The 19,497-nt window shown below is 40.4% G+C and overlaps 1 protein-coding gene across 2 annotated transcripts in view; it reads left to right on the top strand.

Moving 5' to 3' along the window:
• Positions 1 to 16,040, top strand: part of CAP2 (cyclase associated actin cytoskeleton regulatory protein 2) — a 120,911-nt gene extending 104,871 nt beyond the window's left edge. The window contains exons 8-13 of one of the 2 annotated variants that reach the window (XM_075826605.1): positions 4,615 to 4,789; positions 7,327 to 7,502; positions 9,511 to 9,634; positions 9,805 to 9,887; positions 10,907 to 11,047; positions 12,107 to 16,040. In XM_075826605.1, coding sequence (XP_075682720.1) covers positions 4,615 to 4,789; positions 7,327 to 7,502; positions 9,511 to 9,634; positions 9,805 to 9,887; positions 10,907 to 11,047; positions 12,107 to 12,190 — 783 coding nt within the window. In that variant the 3' untranslated portion in view covers positions 12,191 to 16,040. Of the gene's footprint in view, positions 1 to 4,602; positions 4,790 to 7,326; positions 7,503 to 9,510; positions 9,635 to 9,804; positions 9,888 to 10,906; positions 11,048 to 12,106 lie in introns of both variants that reach the window. The other variant, XM_075826604.1, reaches the window with a different exon arrangement.
• The last annotated feature ends 3,457 nt before the right edge of the window (positions 16,041 to 19,497 follow it).

Genomic DNA, 19,497 nt, shown 5'->3' with positions numbered 1-19,497 from the left:
AAGGTTATGGCTCTCGGAAAGAAGCGACGCAAAAATGAAAAAAAAAAATCCTCCGGTCCTGAAGCCAAAGAGGCTCGGGTCTAAAGGGGTTAATAGATGACATAGTGGCAGTATTTTCACAGTTAATATACAGAATGCAGAATTGTCATTTTGTTTGCACTATAACCTCACCCTTTTCCAGAGGGGAAATAAGGAAGGAAGTTCTATGGTGCCCTATGGGGAGGGTGTGTAGGTGACCTGTTGTATAGCCCGAAGATGACCTAGTATTGGAGTAGGTATTCTTGTGTGTATTTAGGTTACTATAGGGTGAGGGTTGGGCAGGATACCTGTTACATGCAGCGTTTGCAGGGGATTTCACCCTTCGCATTGCAAAGTATAAAATCGGCCTCATAAATCCAGAAGAATCCAATTCATTTAGGGCATGCTGCGGATCTGAAAATCATGTACACGTGATTTCATGCAACCCCCATCAGTTAACATGAAATAATGCGCGATATCATACTGCGATTTACTGTTATTGCAAAGAGAAATAATTGTAGCATGTAAAATCACTGGGGAGCTTGGACCTTAAAAGGTAGAAATTGTGCCACCCCCCTTGTGGCCTGTAATGGCATTGCTCATATCGGTTATCACCCACTTATCCTGACACAGACCTAAGAAACACCTGACTAGACATCGTGACCCGAGAACTTATGTTTATAGTGGATTTATTTTCGTTGTAGACAAACATTCTATAACATATTTAGACTTTTTACCTTTTTTTTTATTCAGCAGGTATCACCATATTAAAAATCCTATTGTTTGTATGTCATGACAAACTGCATAACGCCCATCAATTACATGTTTCATGCCCCAGCTTGAATTGTTTATACATGTCAGGCAGTGAAATAAAGAGATGGAAACCTACACTGGATAGTTGACCATAGCCGACCTCCCTAAGACACCAACAGCTGGAAAGTGCAACTGTTCCTTTTATATTATTAGCACCTGCCAAAAAAAGTATAAGACTTCCTTTAGTGATGTTCTTGAATTGTGCTTTACTTCACTGCTAAGTGAGGAGAGGAAGAAACCCAACAGCTGTGCCACATCCTAACAAGAAGAAAAAGTTCAGCGCCGGTCAGAAGACAACTGGTGGTTCTTAATGGCATTTAACACGTGTCGGCCATAAGGCATGTGTTAAGTGAATGGTAGTCAGTAGCAGGTCTTAGTGGTAGAAGCATAGAGTGGTTTTGTGAATAGCAATTGTGTACATTTCAATGAAACAAAAAAGCTATACAAAAACTAAGGCTTAGCTAGTGTGGGCACGTGTGCCATGTGATACTTACACGTTCCATTAATATGTAGAAAACTGATAGCACAGCGTAGCCCATTATGGAGTTGAGGGGGGGTAGCTTCTATTTCAAAAAGAAAAAAAGTTTGTCTGTAGGTTTAAATAAAAATAAAAAGGTCTCTCTGGCTTTTTGATCTATTGCATATAAGTTAAGTTGCTACAGGGACTTGCTTTTTTGCTCTGGCAACCGGGTCCTATAACATCCTGGTTATGATGGGCATGCAGGGTTTATGGAACTTCAGGATGGAGCTTAAGAGCCCTTGAAAGTTTGCTATGAAGCATAGTCCTATTTTTGTTGTGGTTTGTTGCGATTCTCTCGTGCCGGATCGAATAGTGAAAAAAGTCTCGGGCCAAGTCAAATGACACATGTATTGGGGCTCATAGGATGCCAAGTATATTAATGTCATGACGCATGCCATCTATAATGGCGTTGGTGCCAAGCATAATACTGCGTTGTTTGATGTCAAGTGTGCCAGTAAAGTTGCTGGGTATAATATGTTTGAATATTTTGGCCAAGGAAAGGTGGTGCCAGGTTATGGGTAACCCAGGTGATCCTTTTATGTTCACAGACATTGAAGAATCTTTTACCCATTATAGAATTCTAGAACTTTTCTGTAGTGGGATAAAATATAGTGGCTACAGCCAGGCTAGCGATGAGATTGGTGTGGATATAAAGAATAACACAAGTAAGCAGCGCCAGCTCTAGTAAAACAAGCAAGGTTGGCCAAACAGAAAACCAGAGATCAGTCTTTTTCAATGACCATAACAGAAGTGCGTGAACATCAGCTGCTTCATCTTGTAATTTCTATACATGAATGCACATGAGGGCGGCGGGCTGACAGGTGGCTGTAAGTTCCAGCTCAATAAGACAAACATCTACATTTACAGAAGAAGCACCTTAACAAAGGATCAGTGTCTGGGCGACTACCCACCTGTTCTCCTCGGGTGACATGTGATATATGGTGGCTTTACCATGTGCTCCGGCAACATAGAACATCTATTAGCCTAGTATAGTAGACACAGTATGTTCATAAAAAGTCATCCCTTATTTTATACATAAAACTCATACAAGCATGTAACGTATATTAGGGCTTCTTTGTAAAGTATTATTAAAAATTTGACAGGTTATAAAAGTTGAAAATTATTAACACTGGCCAGCTCAGAGGATAATAATAATCTCAAGTTTGTATGATGAGGACTATAGTTACATTTTTTCAAATTTAAGATTGAATCCTGCAGGGAAGAAGTTATAAAGGAAAACATTGTACCTCTCACTGCAACAACAACAAAAAATACCACAAGCATGACGATGCGCCGCACTGCGGCATAAAGCTTACCGCTGTTAGGAAGTGCAGCTTTCATGCCAGTCCTGCAGCATACTATAGACTGTATGTATACAGCGGGCAAGGGATTATGTAGCGGGCTCTCGTGCATAGCCCACTCCATAGAACGAGCGTGTCAGCTGTTTGTGACAGCTGACACTTCAGTGTAACAAGCTAGTTTAATCCCCTAGATACCGCGGTCAAAAGCGTCCGCGGCATCTAAATGGTTAGAAACGGGGCCAGATGAAAGCCTACAGGTCTACCATCTTTGTACTTTGTTTTCATAGGTGACTGTTACTATAACCATATGCTGCAATATATTAGTATTGCCGTACTTCATGTAAGCGATCCAGCAATCATTGGTTCAAGTCCCCTAGAGGGACTAGTAGAAAAAGTTAAATACCGTTAAAAAAAAAGTTTTTTTAATATAGAAAAAAAATTTAATATTAAAAGTTCACAAAACCCTCATTTTTCCTCAAGCACAATGTAAAACCAATTTACAGAACTGGTATCGTTGAGTCCATAAATGTCCGAACTATTACAATATAACATTAGTTAACCCACACTGTGCACGCCGTAGAAAAGAAAAAATGTAAACGCCAGAAACACAAAAAATTGAATAAAAAGTGATCAAAAAGGCTCATGTACCCCAAAATTGGATCAATAGAAACTACCACTCGCCCCACAAAAAATAAGCCCTCATACCGCTCAATCGACGGAAAAAAAGTTATTGCTCTCAGAATATGCCGACAAAACACAATTTTTTTTTTACTTGTAAAAGTAGGGAAACATGAAAAAAATATATAAATTTACTCCGTAATTGTATTGACCGGCAGAATAAAGTTAAAATTCCGTTTTTACTGCACGCTGAATGAACGCTGTAAAGACTAAACCCCCCAAAATATTAAGGAATCGCTGGATTTTTTTTCCCATTCCACCGCATAAAGAATTTGTTTCCCATTAAATTATATGGTACAATCAATGGTGCCGTGAAAATAAACAACTCGTCCCACAAAAAACAAACCCTCATATGGCTATAGCGAGGAAAAAATAAAAAAGTTATGGCTTTTGGAATTTGGGGAGGAAAAAACTAAAGTGAAAATCCGGAAAATGGCTGCGGCAGGAAGGGGATAATATCTATGAATGGGAATGAACCTTTCAATAACGCAATAAATACTGTAGGCAGTGACCTAGTATTTTGTGTAAAGTACTTTAATCCTAAAGGTGCTGAACGCCTGCAAAAACGATGCAACTTTAGAGTATTTTAATGTAAATGACTGATTTACATCAGTTAATCACTTTAGTACCGTAGACATAACATCGCTTTACCATCATTGTTTCTGGCCAGATTGTTTATGATTATCTTTATGGCCACCCTAAAGGCCCTATTACACCAGCCCTATTACACCGAGCGCCGATCATCGAGACAGCTCGTTGATCGGCGCTCCTGTCACATGGAGCTATGGATGGGGACAAGTGGTCGTCACTCCAATCGCTCGTCCCCATACATTATCATCATGCCGGCAGCGCGTCTCCCTGTTTACACAGGGGTATGTGCTGCCGACAACGACAATATTCTACTTTTTTAAAACTATACAATCGCTGCTTTGGTTAGACAGGGCAATTATCGCCAACGAGCCTTTCTTTGATTGCCCTATAATTTAAAACCCCCTTAAGACTCACTGTATATAGTAATAGGTGATATCTAAGAACCGTGCACTGGTGGGTCATCATACAGGAATCCATATCAGTGTCGAGCAGCATTCAGCACCCATAGTAGCTTGCTGTGGAATCGCCACCTAATATTTGTCATGTCTTAACCTACTTAGGTATGTATTAGTTATTGCAGGATTTCACATGTACATACACATATTTGCTTCTGCTTCATGATAACAAGTTTTTGTTCTATAGTACCTCTTGACATAGTTCATTTCTTATTTATCTATTTAGTTGTTTTCAAAGGATGAATTTCAGCATAAGAACATGACATCTGGACCAAGTCATCCTCCACCACCTCCTCCACCTCCAGGACCTCCTCCCAGTTGTGATATATTTAATACTAAACCCAAAGATGATATTTCTCAAGACCGATCTGCATTGTATGCTCAGCTCAACCAAGGAGAAGACATTACAAGAGGTGAAATAATATGAGAATGATATGTATATAATCTTGTCTCCTCCAAAATGTAAATTCTATTGCTGTTACATTTACTTTTAATACATAAGTGTTAGATTCAGGGAGGTACAAGTATGAAGACCATGTAAGCAATAGTGGACAGTACAATGCGAATTCGTAATACGACCATGTGCATGAGGACGAAGAGATCATTCACGTGGCTCTGTAAGAAAAATCGCATTCGCCAAAATTATCATTACAGTGAATTCATTTAAAATAAAAATTCACTATAACTTGTAAGCATACTAAGGCCTAGTTCACATCACACTTTGACTTTACATTCAGCATGTAAGTCCGGACCCGACGTACACGCTAAATGTGTCCATAGGGTTCCATTAGCCCGACACAGGCCTCTGGTAGGCTGCTACATCAGTATAATTTTTTTTTTTTTTTTTTAAAGAATGGAATAGCATAATAGACTATGCTATTCCATCCTGTGGGATCTTGCAAAAAAAACGTACACCATGCGGTATATGTTTTTTTAACATGGCAGCATATGTGTGAAGGTTGCCTCGGTATAGCATCCATCAGCGGTATACTCTAAATGTATTCGTCAAAGAGCTTCCCCAGGGCCAGAGTCCCCCAGAAGAGCATCAGGTATCGCTCTGCCCAAGGATTCAAGACTTGGGGTTGCCCTTGACGTCACTGTCCTTATATGCTATTCCATCCTGTGGGATCTTGCAAAAAAAACGTACACCATGCGGTATACGTTTTTTAACATGGCAGCATATGTGTGAAGGTTGCCTCGGTATAGCATCCATCAGCGGTATACTCTAAATGTATTCGTCAAAGAGCTTCCCCAGGGCCAGAGTCCCCCAGAAGAGCATCAGGTATCGCTCTGCCCAAGGATTCAAGACTTGGGGTTGCCCTTGACGTCGCTGTCCTTATATGCTATTCCATCCTGTGGGATCTTGCAAAAAAAAATGTAAACCATGCGGTATACGTTTTTTTAACATGGCAGCCTATGTGTGAAGGTTGCCTCTGTATGGCATCCATCAGATGTATACTCTAAATGTATTCGTCAAAGAGCTTCCTTATATGGACAGTGACTTTAGGAGCTTCCCCGAGGCCAGAGCCCCGAGAAGAGCATTCGGTATTGCTCTGCCCAAGGATTCAAGACTCGGGGAAGCCCCTGACGTCAAGGTCCATAAATGGACGGTTACTTTAGGAGCTTCCCCGGGGCCAGAGTCCTGGGGAAGATCTCTTCTGATGCTCTACCCGGCGACTCCAGAATTGTACGTTTCCCCAGGGCCAGAGTTCCCGGCCAAAGCAGTTCTGACGGTGATTCTATGCTGAAAATCAATGGATTTTATCCAGAGCAGAGATAACCTGCGTCTGAATCTGCATGTAAAAACACTGGGTGAACATACGCTTGCATGCAGTACCAGCACTGATTGTGGCAAAATAAAAAAATATATGTTTTAATACTGTGTTTTTTTTGGTGCAGCTTTGTATAGCACCACTATCTCTGAGTTTGAACTTGGCTAAACATTCGTATGGAATAATTATGTATAGTAAATATATCATTTTAACATTTACTAAAGATAGATCTACTAAACTCTCTATAATTTATAGGGCTTTTATTAGATATATATTTAGCCCTCTTAGGGTATGTGCACACACACTAATTACGTCCGTAATTGACGGACGTATTTCGGCCGCAAGTCCCGGACCGAACACAGTGCAGGGAGCAGGGCTCCTAGCATCATAGTTATATACGATGCTAGGAGTCCCTGCCTCTCTGCAGGACAACTGTCCCGTACTGTAATCATGTTTTCAGTACGGGACAGTAGTTCCACGGAGAGGCAGGGACTCCTAGCATCGTACATAAGTATGATGCTAGGAGCCCGGCTCCCTGCACTGTGTTCGGTCCACTACTTGCGGCCGAAATACGTCCGTCAATTACGGACGTAATTAGTGTGTGTGCACATACCCTTATTCATCAATTTTATGTTTTAAAAAAATCCCTTCCCTAGAGCGTCCACTGAACATAGCATCACTGCATGCAAACATTGCAGTGGGACTGAAGTCGGTACACCCCCCCCCCACCCCCCCAAATGTGTGTGCTATGTATGGGACATTATACAGAGAGGCTTTCCCTGTTGTGGCTGTGACACATACTGTCAGTATGTGACATGACCAAAGCGGGGAAGATACAGGTTTGGGATTTAGACTATACTAATTAAAATGAATAAGGGGGCTCTTGATGGGAGAGGGTCCAGTATTAAACTGCTTCCCATTACACTGCGATAGGTTTTGTCGGTTTCTTCGTTCGAAGCAGTTTATTACATTTATCTGGTTTTAATAAATAATTTGGCCCATAGACCAACAGTTATCAGACATTGCTCGTAGTTCCTATTCATGTGCTGAGACTTCCACCATGTGTTATAGGATGCATACATTGAGTATATTCTCAGCTTAAGACATAAAAAAAGAGAAAAAAAATGCATAAAAAGTTGCATGCAAAACTACATTGTATTCTTCATTGTGTCATATAGGGCTAAAACATGTTTCTGATGATCAGAAGACTCATAAGAACCCTAAGCTGCGTGGGCAAGGAGCTCCAGTTCGGTCACCTACAAAAAGTCATGTTTTAGACTCGACCTCAAGCAAATCTGCTTCACATCAGTCCTATCCCCCTCTTATAGAGCTGGAAGGAAAGAAATGGAGAGTGGTAAGTTAGTGTTCTTATATTATTGTCAATCAGACATTTATCCATTGAAGTAACTCTTAGTTTTGTTTACAAAGCGATAACTCCTAGCATGCTGGGAGTTGTAGTTCTGCAATAGCTAGAGGGCTTCAGGTTGGGGAGTACCGATTTAGACTATACTAATTAAAATTAATAAGTGGGCACTTGATGGTAGGGGCCCAGTATTGAACTGGTTCCCTTGCTTGCTATGACATTGTAATAGCGGCTTCCCGCAGCCAACACTAGGGGGAGCTCACTGTGAACAGATTTATACAGCTTCCATTGAGTTCAATATATAACTATTGCCCCCAATATTAACTACTGCTGTGATTGTGGGGGAATTTGTTTTTATTTTTTATCACCATTTTCTCTTCGGTAACGTATGACTGCTGTTCTTTTTAACTTACTAATATTATACCAAATTTTCCTTCATGTAAACAAGAAAGTGTTTACATACACTCTATGGCCAAAAGTACGTGGATACCACTTCTAATTATTGAGTTTGGGTGTTTCAGCCTCACCCATTGCAAAAGGGTGCATAAAGTCAAGCAATCTCCATAGACAAGACATGCTTGTAGTATGTAAAAATAAAAGAAATTCAATCAGCGGGCTCACCACACTTGTCTTGTCGGTGCTTGGAGTCCTTCACATTAGGAGTGCACAGACGAGGGCTTGTAGGCGTTCAAGGATAATGCACGAGAATAAGAAGACGTTTTTCCAGTACATCCATATAAAAATATAACTTTATACAACTGACTAAAAAAGAAAAAAGTGAAGAGAGTGCAGGTAGGAGTGACGCTATGTAGTAGCTTGTAGTATGGATCGTACTGAAGAGCTTTGGTCCTAGAATGCCACCTTTTACCACAAGTATATTCAATCACGTACTATTATTGTGTAGTGGAAGCATCTAGGAGTAACACCAGCTTAGCAATGAAGCAGGAGACCACGCAAACTCACAGAGTGCGGCCGCCAAGTCCTGAATCACCCCGGCATGTAAAAATCCACTGTCCTCTGTTGCATTACTCGCTACAGTCCAAACTGCCTCTGAAAGTGACATCCCCTCATGAACTGTCTGTTATTGAAATGGGTTTCCGTGATTCAGCAGCTGTAAAGCACACGGACTCGGAGCTATGATGGATGAATCTTAGTTTGGCAGATGCCAGGAGAACGCTACCTACCGGAATGCAATATGGCTACTGTAAAATGTGGTGGAGGAGGGATATTGGTCTGGGGCTGTTTTTCAGGGTTTGGGCTAGGCTAATTTCTATCCAGTAAAGGGTAATGTTCATGCTACAGCATACAAAGATATGTGACACAATTGTATGCTTCCAACTTTATGGCAACCGTTTGGGGAAGGCCCTTTCCAGCATGACCATGCCCCTGTGCACAGACATGATTGGGTGAGTTTTGTGTGGAGGAACCCGTGTGGCTACACAGAGCTCAATATCAATCACATTTGGGATGAATTGAAACACCGATTGTGAGCGGGACCTTGTCAAATATCAGTGTCTGACCTCACAAATGGACACAAATTCCCACAGACACACTCCAAAATCATGCGTCAAGTATTCCCAGAAGATGGGAGGCTGTTATAGCTGTAAAACGGAGCTCAATATATATGGTTTGGAATGAGATGTCCAACAAGCTCATATAGGCGATGATCATGGCAACAAATACTTTGTCAAGATAGTGTATACATTTTATACTTGCTGGAACATTTATCCAAGGGCTTTCCATGTTACTGGTGCCCTTTGTTGCAACGTTCTATGTCCATTGCTTTAATAAATGGGTATACTACTTGTGCCAAATATATGTCTGATCCATTGCTATAAAATATTCTTCATTTTTGTCAACCTAAAACCCAAGGCAATCTACTCTTTTTATTCATGCGCTCTGTTATGTAAAACTCCGAGCCCACATCATTTTCTGCATGTTATAGGAATGATGTACTGGTGAATGCCTCTATTTTATTCATGATATCTTTCACATTTAGGAGTACCAGGAAGGATTAAACAATTTAGTGATTTCTGAAACTGAGCTGAAGCAAGTGGCTTACATTTTCAAGTGCAAGAAAACAACGCTGCAAATTAAAGGGAAAATAAATTCCATAATAATAGGTAAGGGTACCTATAGAGCGAGACTGGCATGGCTTTGATAAGTGCTGACTCTATTGGATGACTTCTGTGACACCAGTGAGTGCTCTATATAAAATGCAGTTCATTTACCTGACTGGCAGTGAATCATGTTGTGTAACAATTTTCTCTGATTCCCTTGTATTGTGTTTCAGACAACTGCACAAAACTCGGTCTGGTGTTTGATGATGTTGTGGGCATTGTGGAAGTTATTAATTCTAAAGATGTTCAGATACAGGTAAGGATCAGGCTGCAGTGCTGATGTAGAATAAATCTTTCATTTTATGACATTTACATTTAAGCTTTGGCTATGTCAGCAATTGGATTGAATACAGTGGCCTACCGGTTATCCAGCCAGATGACTCAGCTGTTATAGGGGCCCTTGGTGGTAGGGGGCCCAGCACTGAATTGCTTCCCCTGTTTGCTGTGACACGGTCCTAGTGGCTACCCACAGCTGCCACTAGGGGGAGCTTACTGCATACAGATTTATATAGCTCCCATTGAGTTGAATACTAGCTGTATATGTCCGTAAGCTCCCCCTAGTGGTGACTGCATGTAGCCAGAATTATATAGTTTCTGAAATCAGCACAGAATTTTGGACCTACAAATGGTGGACAATAATTTAATAAAGGTATATTACATTTGGCGGAGCTCTCAGTGGGCGCCATTCTGAGCTTTACTATGGGATCCTGTGATTTTTGTGTTTGCCCCTGATCACAACACATTTATTTAGTTATTTGGGGCATTGTTGAATGCTTTTACTATCTTTGATCATCAAAAGCACTCTTTCAGAATGCTCCTACTTTGCTATAACTTTTATTCTTTTATTTATGGACTACGTTTTGGCTTAGAGGAAATAATGCACTCTTAGAATGATTTCTCATAAGAGCTATTTATATTCATGGTACACCTAAAACTGTGTACGAAGGACAAAATACATAAAAGTAACCCATTCCTTGTACTTATAATAAACACAATTGCTGTAACCAGAGAGAAATAAAATATAATTGTCACCTATTGTCACCTGTGAACCTATTTGTGTTGAACCAATTTCGCAAACTATAATGACCACCCATCAAAGGAACTCAATCTTATATAGTAATTCGTCATATAAACTGGTGGGATCTTTTTGCGCAGCTCCTTTAAATTTTTAAATGACTCTAAATATGGGTTCCTGTTATTTTTTAATAATATTCACACGTCAAGTGGCCTTGCTCTTCAAAACGTCTTATGTTCTATCTTTCTGCTACTACAAAGGTCATGGGCAAAGTGCCAACCATTTCCATTAACAAGACAGATGGCTGCCATGTTTACCTGAGTGAAAGTTCAATAGACTGTGAGATCGTAAGTGCCAAATCATCAGAGATGAATATCCTCGTCCCACACAATGGCGATTATGTAAGTCAAAAAGCTTTGTGTCTTTTAGAATAAACCCTTTTTCTATGTGATGCTGCATTTTGTTTGTTTTATGTAATGATCTATAGGCAATTGCAATAAAGACAATTAACTGCTGCTGAGGAAGAACCCCCGTCTTCCTCCGCTCTACTCCTCTTCCCCCTCTACCTCTTCATTTCACCTTGAGATTTCTCTGAATGGACTATTAAGCTGATTTACATTGACTACTACTCTCATTTTTGTTGTTTTTCGTGTTTTTTGTTTTTCATACTACATTTGTATATCACTAAGTTGTGAACTCGTCTTTGGCTCCCCTATTACCTTGGCTAATAACAACAGAATTAAAAAAAATATATATATATATGCTTGAAATGCATGGTGTTTTTTACATGCATTTCAAAACACAAAAAAAAAAAGTGTGTGTGAAGGAGGCCCAAGGCTGGAATCACAATCACCAATCCAAAAAGAAGGAAAAGTGTAAAAAGACTGATCCGTCTCTTCTCTTTTGTATCAAAACAAAATAACTTTTTTTTTTCCCCTACTTCTGACCTCACTACTAAAGTCAATACGGGAAAAAGGCCATGTTGCAATTTTCTAATGCATACATTTCTATTTACAACACACAAAAATTGACAAATAAAAAAAAAAACATCAGAAAATGAAGTATGAAATGAACCCAGCCCACCTATTTATCTGACTTTTTATATATTTTGGATTCAAACTTCTATCCTCTGATCTGATATTCTGCACAGAACAATGTCACTCACTAGTGCTGAAACCACAAGAATTGCTTCTGTTTAGATAGGGAAAGTCATTTTGTAGGGCCGGCCCTGAGCATGGCATCTCTTAGTGTGTACTGTGTGTGAACCCAGTGTGATTTATAGCCGTGCGCTAGAACAACAACTTCCTGGGAGATGCGATGGCCAAAAGTTCATAATCCCGGCTTGTCTGCCTTGTAAAGACCTAGTCATTCATACCGTTTCATTCACATTCTCCCTTTTTTTTTTTTTGTATTGTATCCCTGGGTTTATGGAATCTCCTATGTTGGTTTTGTCTCCGCAGAAGGAATTTCCTGTTCCTGAACAGTTCAAGACATCATGGGATGGCTCCAAGCTGGTCACTGAACCCGCAGAAATGATGGGCTAATGTAATGCTGGAATTGTGGACATGCGTCAGCCTCATCAGATGGAGACCGCTGACTGCACTTCTGGCACGTTGCATGTACCCATGGAGTATGCAAAACAAAAATCTCTAGTGGGCATTTATTAGAGCATCAAATCCGACAAGAAGCAATTTATAATAAATCTGATATCTGAGATGAATGTTCACAATTTTAACAATATGACCTATTTGAAAACACAGATTTCTTATCAGGTTGTCAAGTGTTACTACCTATTAGGACTTCTAGGATCTGTCTTAAGGGCCTTTTACACCTGCCGACACTCAGCCGGTGCAGCGAGCGCCGATCAACGAGACATCGTTGATCGGCGCTCCTTTACTCCTTTCGGCGGAGCTATGGATGGGGACGAGCATTTTTTATTCGGATCGCTCGTCCCCATCCATTATTATCATGCCGGCAGTGCGTCTTCCTGTTTACACAGGGAGATGCGCTGCCAACAACGATAATATTTTACTTTATAAAACGATAAGACCAGCACATGATGGAGCATTTGCTCGTTCATCTGCTGATCGCTGCCCTGTTTACACTGGGAAATTATCGGCAATGAGCGTTCTATGAATGCTCGTCTGCCCGATAATCGCCCAGTGTAAAACCCCTTTAGGTTGGTCCTACATTTATATTTGTCATTGTTCACAGGTGGTCCCAACACCAGACAAGGCGAACCTGCATTGGCATAGTGAGATACATCTATGTCTCATATAAGCAGAGGTGTTGCCCATAGAAATCAATCAAGCTATTGCTTTTCTTTTTTTAACCTTCAATATTCCATTTTTGACTTTTTAACATTCAATACAATTACATTGTGGAGGCTAAAAATCTCTTAATGTGTGGCTTTTACCATTCTCCATATTAGTAACCGCATAGTCACATAGGGGCAGTCATTGTTTGGGTTCTCTTGACTAGATAAAGATGCAGTACAGCATGCTGCAGAATGTGGCACTGATCAATGAACAATACAATGCTCGGCTTGACTGCTACGGTCTACAAAAATACTGTTGCACCCTTAGGCCCTGTTCACACCGAGTAAAACTTCACGAAATTTGAGGCAGATTTTGACCTGCCGGCAGAACACTTGCCGTGTTTTTTGCCACCACAGGCAAAAAATGCAGCGAAAACCGCTTTCTATGCCCCCCATTGATGTCAATGGGAGGTTAGAGACAGAACGCCTGCAGAAAGGTCATTATGCTTCTTTTTCCCGCTAGCGTTTTTTTTCTGCTCGCGGGAAAAAAACCGCCTCCACCTCCCATTGAAATCAATGGGAGGCGTTTTGGCTGGGTTTTTCCGACGCGGTTTCGGCATCAAAAACCACACCAAAAAACTTGGTGTGAACAAGGCCTTACTGTTTGCAGTAGAAGCAATAGATTGCATTGCCTTTTAAGCACTAGGATACTATTATTTATTTATTTGCTAAGTTAAGAATTATTCAAATCCATCATCTCATCGGCAGTTATCAAAGCAGATCTATTGCCCGCAGTACAACGTAAGACGTGAGAACTTTGCCTCAAGCAGGGGGCAGTGTTTTAGCATATATAGAGTCCATTCCTGCACTTTGGCCATCTCCAGGCCTCAGGGAGGGCGTCACATTTTCATAGCTGAATTACACGTTTCATTGGTACGTAATAAGCATTAGCAGTTGCCTTGGGACATAGAACTTTGTCTAAATTTAAAACCCTGACTTTTTCAAACTCCCTAAACCACAGAAGCAAAGGAAGACTATTAAAGCACTATTATACTATTATCTATATTACTAGGAATCAACCCAAAGTTCCGGGCAGGGGATGCAATATAGCGGACCACCATCACCCTACCCAAATCTATTCAGCTCTGTGAGAACTCGAGTCCAAATGGTTATGTGAGCTTTTTTTATGCAGAAGGATCTGCAGGGGGTGAGCTGCCACCAGGGAAGAATCTTAATAGTAATATTATTTAGACATAGTAACGCAGTGTTATTAGACTATGTATGGAGCTATTTGGTCACTGTATGTTGGTATTATTTGAGCACTGTATGTTGATATGCCCGTGGCAGTGTGACACCTCTACTGTGGCACTGTACAGTATATTATTTTTGCAGTGTATGGTGGTAGCTGCACTGTATAGCATTATTGTTTAGGTAACCGTATGGTAGTGGTATTTGGCCAACGTGTGGCACTGTTATTGGGCGCCGTAATATAAGATGATGTTAATAAGCCATTATATTACCGTACACCATATGGGGTGGGCGCTAACAGATGGTACCGCACAGAGCACATTGCAACATAGGGTCGGTCCTTGCTGCCACATATACCCACTAACACACGTGCTATGCTATATTCTGACCCAAAGTTCCAGACAGGGAGAGGAATATAGCGCACCACATTCACCCCTAACCAAAAACCTTGCCATTCTTTAGCCTTGTGAGTACTCTTGAGTCCAAATGGTTTTGTGAGCTTTTTTTATTCTGTGACAAAGAGGTTCTGCAGGGGGTGACCTGCCACTAGGGGAGAATCTTAATAGTAATTGTATAGCAATATTACTTAGACATAGTAACGCAGTGTTATTAGATTATGTATGGCGCTATTTGGTCACTGTATGTGGTATTATGTGAGCACTGTACATTGATATTTACGTAGGCAGTGTGGCACTTTTACTGTGGCACTGTACAGTATATTATTTTTGCAGTGTATGGTGGTAGCGGCACTGTATAGCATTGTTGTTTAGGTAACTGTATGGGAGTGTTATTTAGCCAACGTATGGCACTGTTATTTGGGCACCATAATTTATGATGATGTTAATAAGCCACTGTGTTATCATACATCATATGAAGGTGGGGGCGCTAATAGAAGGTACTGCACAGAGCACCTTTTAACCTAGGGCCGGTCCTGGCTGCCACATATACCCACTAACACATGTGCTATGCTATATTCTGACCCAAAGTCAGTGGGTGGAATATAGCGCACCACCTTCACCCCTAACCAAAAACCTTGCTATTCTTTAGCTTTGTAAGAACTGGTTTTGTGAGCTTTTTTTATTCTGTGACAAAGAGGTTCTGCAGGGGGTGACCTGCCACCAGTGAAGAATCTTAATATTAATTGTATAGCAATTTTATTTAGACATTGTAATGCACCTGTTGTTAGATTTTGTATGGAGTTGTTATTTGAGCACTGTATGTTGGTATTTACTTAGGCATTGTGTGGCACTTCTACTTCAGTATATTATTTTTTCAGTGTATGGCGGTAGCGGCAATGTTTAGCATTGTTATATAGGCAACTGTATGGTTGTAGTGTTATTTGCACTGTGTTTTGGACACTATACTCGAGCATGTTGTTAATAAAGCACTGTGTTACCATACACCATATAGAAGGGGCGCTAACAGAAGATACTGTATAGAGCACCAGCCAGTCCTGGCTGCCAGGTATACGTACTAACACATGTGCTATGCTATATTCCGGCCTCCGAACTGGTCTACTGGGGTGCCAGTTTGAGAGCGCTGTCTAAAGAGGATTGTCATGGTCTCCGGAGCTGGAACTATAATTATTTATACAATGTAATATGATGTAATAAACCATGATTTGCTTATCCCTAGTATTTTTTGGGCGTTCTATTTGCAGAATTGGATTTTCTAAATAATCATTATTTAAAATCACATAGAGTTTACTAAATTCTTGAGGAAATATGACAAATGTGACAAACCGATATCAAGATGTCTATCTAAAGGTTTTTATCATATGGTGGGATCCATTTCACTGCTTAAGACCAATTCCATTTCAGTTAATTTCTTTATTAACGATAATTAATAACACCGTAGTAACTTTAAATAAAGATCACCGCTTGCATTTATTCAATATGTATTTATTCTAAATTGTTTGTAGGAGGAGATGCTTTACACTGCAGCTAAATGCTCACAATACAAAGTAGAGTCATTCTAGAACTTTTTATTGCACTCTGGGGTCTAAGTATTGATGTACTTTTCTTGCTGATATAATTTCATCTATGTAATTTGCGTTGAGGAAGATTTGACAGAATGAGGCCATTACAATACACATGATCAACACCTAACCATGAGAAGTGTTTTTATAGGGATCTTCAAATCTGACCTGGTATTGCGGGCTCATACCAATAAAGAATTGAAATATTCACGCGATAAAGGGAATCCTTTACCACTCCAACTCTGCAAAAAATAAATTCAATGTTTATATGGTCTGATCTTTTTGAATGAACTAGTGAAACTTTACTTTGAGAGGAAGGATGTCATGGTGAGTAATTTACTAGAAGTCGAAACCAAGCTGTTCATACACATTGGATTCCTGTAGACTGACGATCAGCCATGTGTCACAGCCAATCTTGTTCCCTTCCAGATATAAGTGGTGCCAGGTAGCCCCTAACTCCACTATAGGAATTAACATGCTTGTTCTGCCAAGCCAATAGGGGATTGAAAGTGATCATCTGTTGTTGCTGTGGGTGACTGCACATTTCTCCTGCAGCAGCCACCGCAGGAGTAATGTGGTATTACATGGTGCCCATTCTAATGAGTGGGTGACCATGTTATACATGATCGCGCTGAGTCCTCCGGAGTATTTGGCTGCTGTTTGCGGCATATAAACAGGGGGCGTCCTAATGTGACAACCCTTTTAAAAATATGGTGAAATAGGGAATATATACTACAGCTAGCAAGACATGAATATTCCCTCCAATCAGGACATCATTGGGAAAGAGGCATAGACAGGTATTTATCTTCAGAAATTGTTTTAATACCATAGACCTAATTATTACTGTTCTCATTGTTACCTGTGAAATTGTTACTTAGGCCTATGTTTTGTAAAAGTCAGCAGAGTTTAGATTTTATCCCACATGTCTTTTTCCATGTTATGCTTTCTTTTTCTTCATGTATATAAAATTAATTACAAAGAATGTAAAATGCAAATCCAGCTTGCACTGAAGACATCAAATTTTTCAAGTGTTATGATTACATCTTCTAAGTGCATTCCATTTTTGGCATGTATTCACACTGTAGCATTCAGAATGTTAAACAACTGTGCCGCGTACTTTTTTGTATTTGCTATTACTGGTGGACAATATAAAAGGGGCTGTACACGACTAGAAAAACATGGCTGCTTTATTTCCCGAAACAGCGTCACGCCTGTCCATGGACTGTGTCTGATATTGTAGCTTGGCTCCATTGAAGTGAATGGAGCGGAGCTGCGATGCCACATACAACCTGTGGACAGGTGTGACACTTTTTTAAGAAGGCAGGTTTGTCTTTCTAATCCTGTACAACCCCTTTAAGCATTAGTCTCGAGCCTCCTTTTATACGTTAGCTGCTTAGGGCTCATTCAGACGAGCAGTTTATTTGATAACCGCACAAATATGCAGAAACCTGCATCATCCTACAATACCTTTTCACTCATTTTTATTACACTATAAAGCATTGATTTAGCTGCTATGAGCTTAAAGGCTATGTAAACCTTTGAAAGTGAATGTTTTTCAAATAAAAATGTCAGTCAGTGTGATTTGTGCAACTTTCAAATTAGTTTTTAAAAAGAATTTTTACTTTTTTAGATATAGCTGCTCTGTATCCTCTATACAGAGCAGCTGTATCGTTCGCTGAATCCCAAACCAGTCAGTCCCGCGGACCTGACGGGTTCGGTGAAAGCGGGTCCTGTGTCTCTGACACGCAGTATCCACCTGTTATCCATTACATCTAAGTGGACTGATGGATTCAGGTCATAGCTAAAGATACAGTTGCTCTGTATAGAGAATACAGAGCATCTGTATCTAAAAAAGTAAAAATATTTTTTTTATAAAAACTAATTTGAAAGTTTCACAAAACACTGACATTTTAATTTTTTTTAAGAATTCACTTTCAAAGGTTTACATAGCCTTTAAAGAGAACTACTTTTTATGTTTATTACAGTAATCATAATTTTGTATTCTAATGCAAATATAATATGAGTGTCTCCATTTTGGCATGTGCAGTTTCCTCTCTAGGGCAATTCTAGTCAGTAGAGATAAGGAAATAAGGCAAGATAATCAAAGTCTTGTTAGAAAATCTTGTGGGAATGTTTATGGAAGCAAAATGGGCTGCTGACCAGGCATTCTGAGTCACAGAGACCTTCTCTTCTTTGCAGAAATACAAAGGTTTAATCTTGCAAATTCTTACGTTTCTTAAGAAAGTGAAATCTACTCAAAATGCTTGTATTCCCCAGGAAATAACAACTCTAAACTATCTTTTCTTAGAACTCTTCATTGTGTCATTCCTCTGTTATTCCTCCTGGAAACGGATGGGTGTTACCATTCCCCTTGTCAATAGGGTGTGTCTACACACCCTGACATTGTCCAAACAGTGCTGAAAGTATCAGATTGTGCAGTAACACACCCTATTGACAAAGCTAATAGTAACACCCTGTCAATTTATTTATACATTTCCAGGATGAAACGGAGGAACAGCACAATGAAGAGTTCTAAAAAAGATGCTCCAGAATTGTTATTCAATGGGGAATAAAAGTATTTACTAAAACAGACATGTCAGGAGAGGTGACAGGTGCTCTTTAATGAACATTGTGAACAGCGTAAAAAGCAGCTAAGCCTATAAGCTCCTCATTGTATTATGTACTTTATAGAAACTGTAAAGGTATGTGCACACACACTAATTACGTCCGTAAATGACGGACGTATTTCGGCCGCAAGTCCCGGACCAAACGCAGTGCAGGTAGCCGGGCTCCTAGCATCATAGTTATATACGATGCTAGGAGTCCCTGCCTCGCTGCAGGACAACTGTCCCGTGCTGTAATCATGTTTTCAGTACGGGACAGTAGTCCGGCAGCGAGGCAGGGACTCCTAGCATCGTACATAACTATGATGCTAGGAGCCCGGCTCCCTGCACTGTGTTCGGTCCGGGACTTGCGGTCGAAATACGTCCGTCATTTACGGACGTAATTAGTGTGTGTGCACATACCCTTATAGTGTTCTTTATACCATTAGTAAACCATTTATAAGACCCAGTTCACACAGAGTTCTTTGGCGCTGATTTTGACGCGGAAGTCAAAAACCGGCCGAAATCGCTATTGTTTATTGTTTTTAACGGGAGGCGGAGTCGTGGGTTTTTTTTCCCGGGCGGATTTTAGCTGCTCACGGGAAAAAAGAGCGGCATGTCCTTTCTTGCCACGGTTCCGCCTCTGACCTCCCATTTAAGTCAATAGGAGGCAGAAAACGCTACATTTTTTCCCGCGGTCCTCAATGGCCACGAGTGAATAACGCAGCAAAAAAAGCGCAGGCAGGTCAAGGTCAGTTTTTTTCT

Source organism: Rhinoderma darwinii, chromosome 5 (assembly GCF_050947455.1).
Source record: "Rhinoderma darwinii isolate aRhiDar2 chromosome 5, aRhiDar2.hap1, whole genome shotgun sequence".
In the NCBI taxonomy this organism is placed as follows: Eukaryota; Metazoa; Chordata; class Amphibia; order Anura; family Rhinodermatidae; genus Rhinoderma; species Rhinoderma darwinii.
This window is presented reverse-complemented; position numbering and strand designations above follow the sequence as displayed.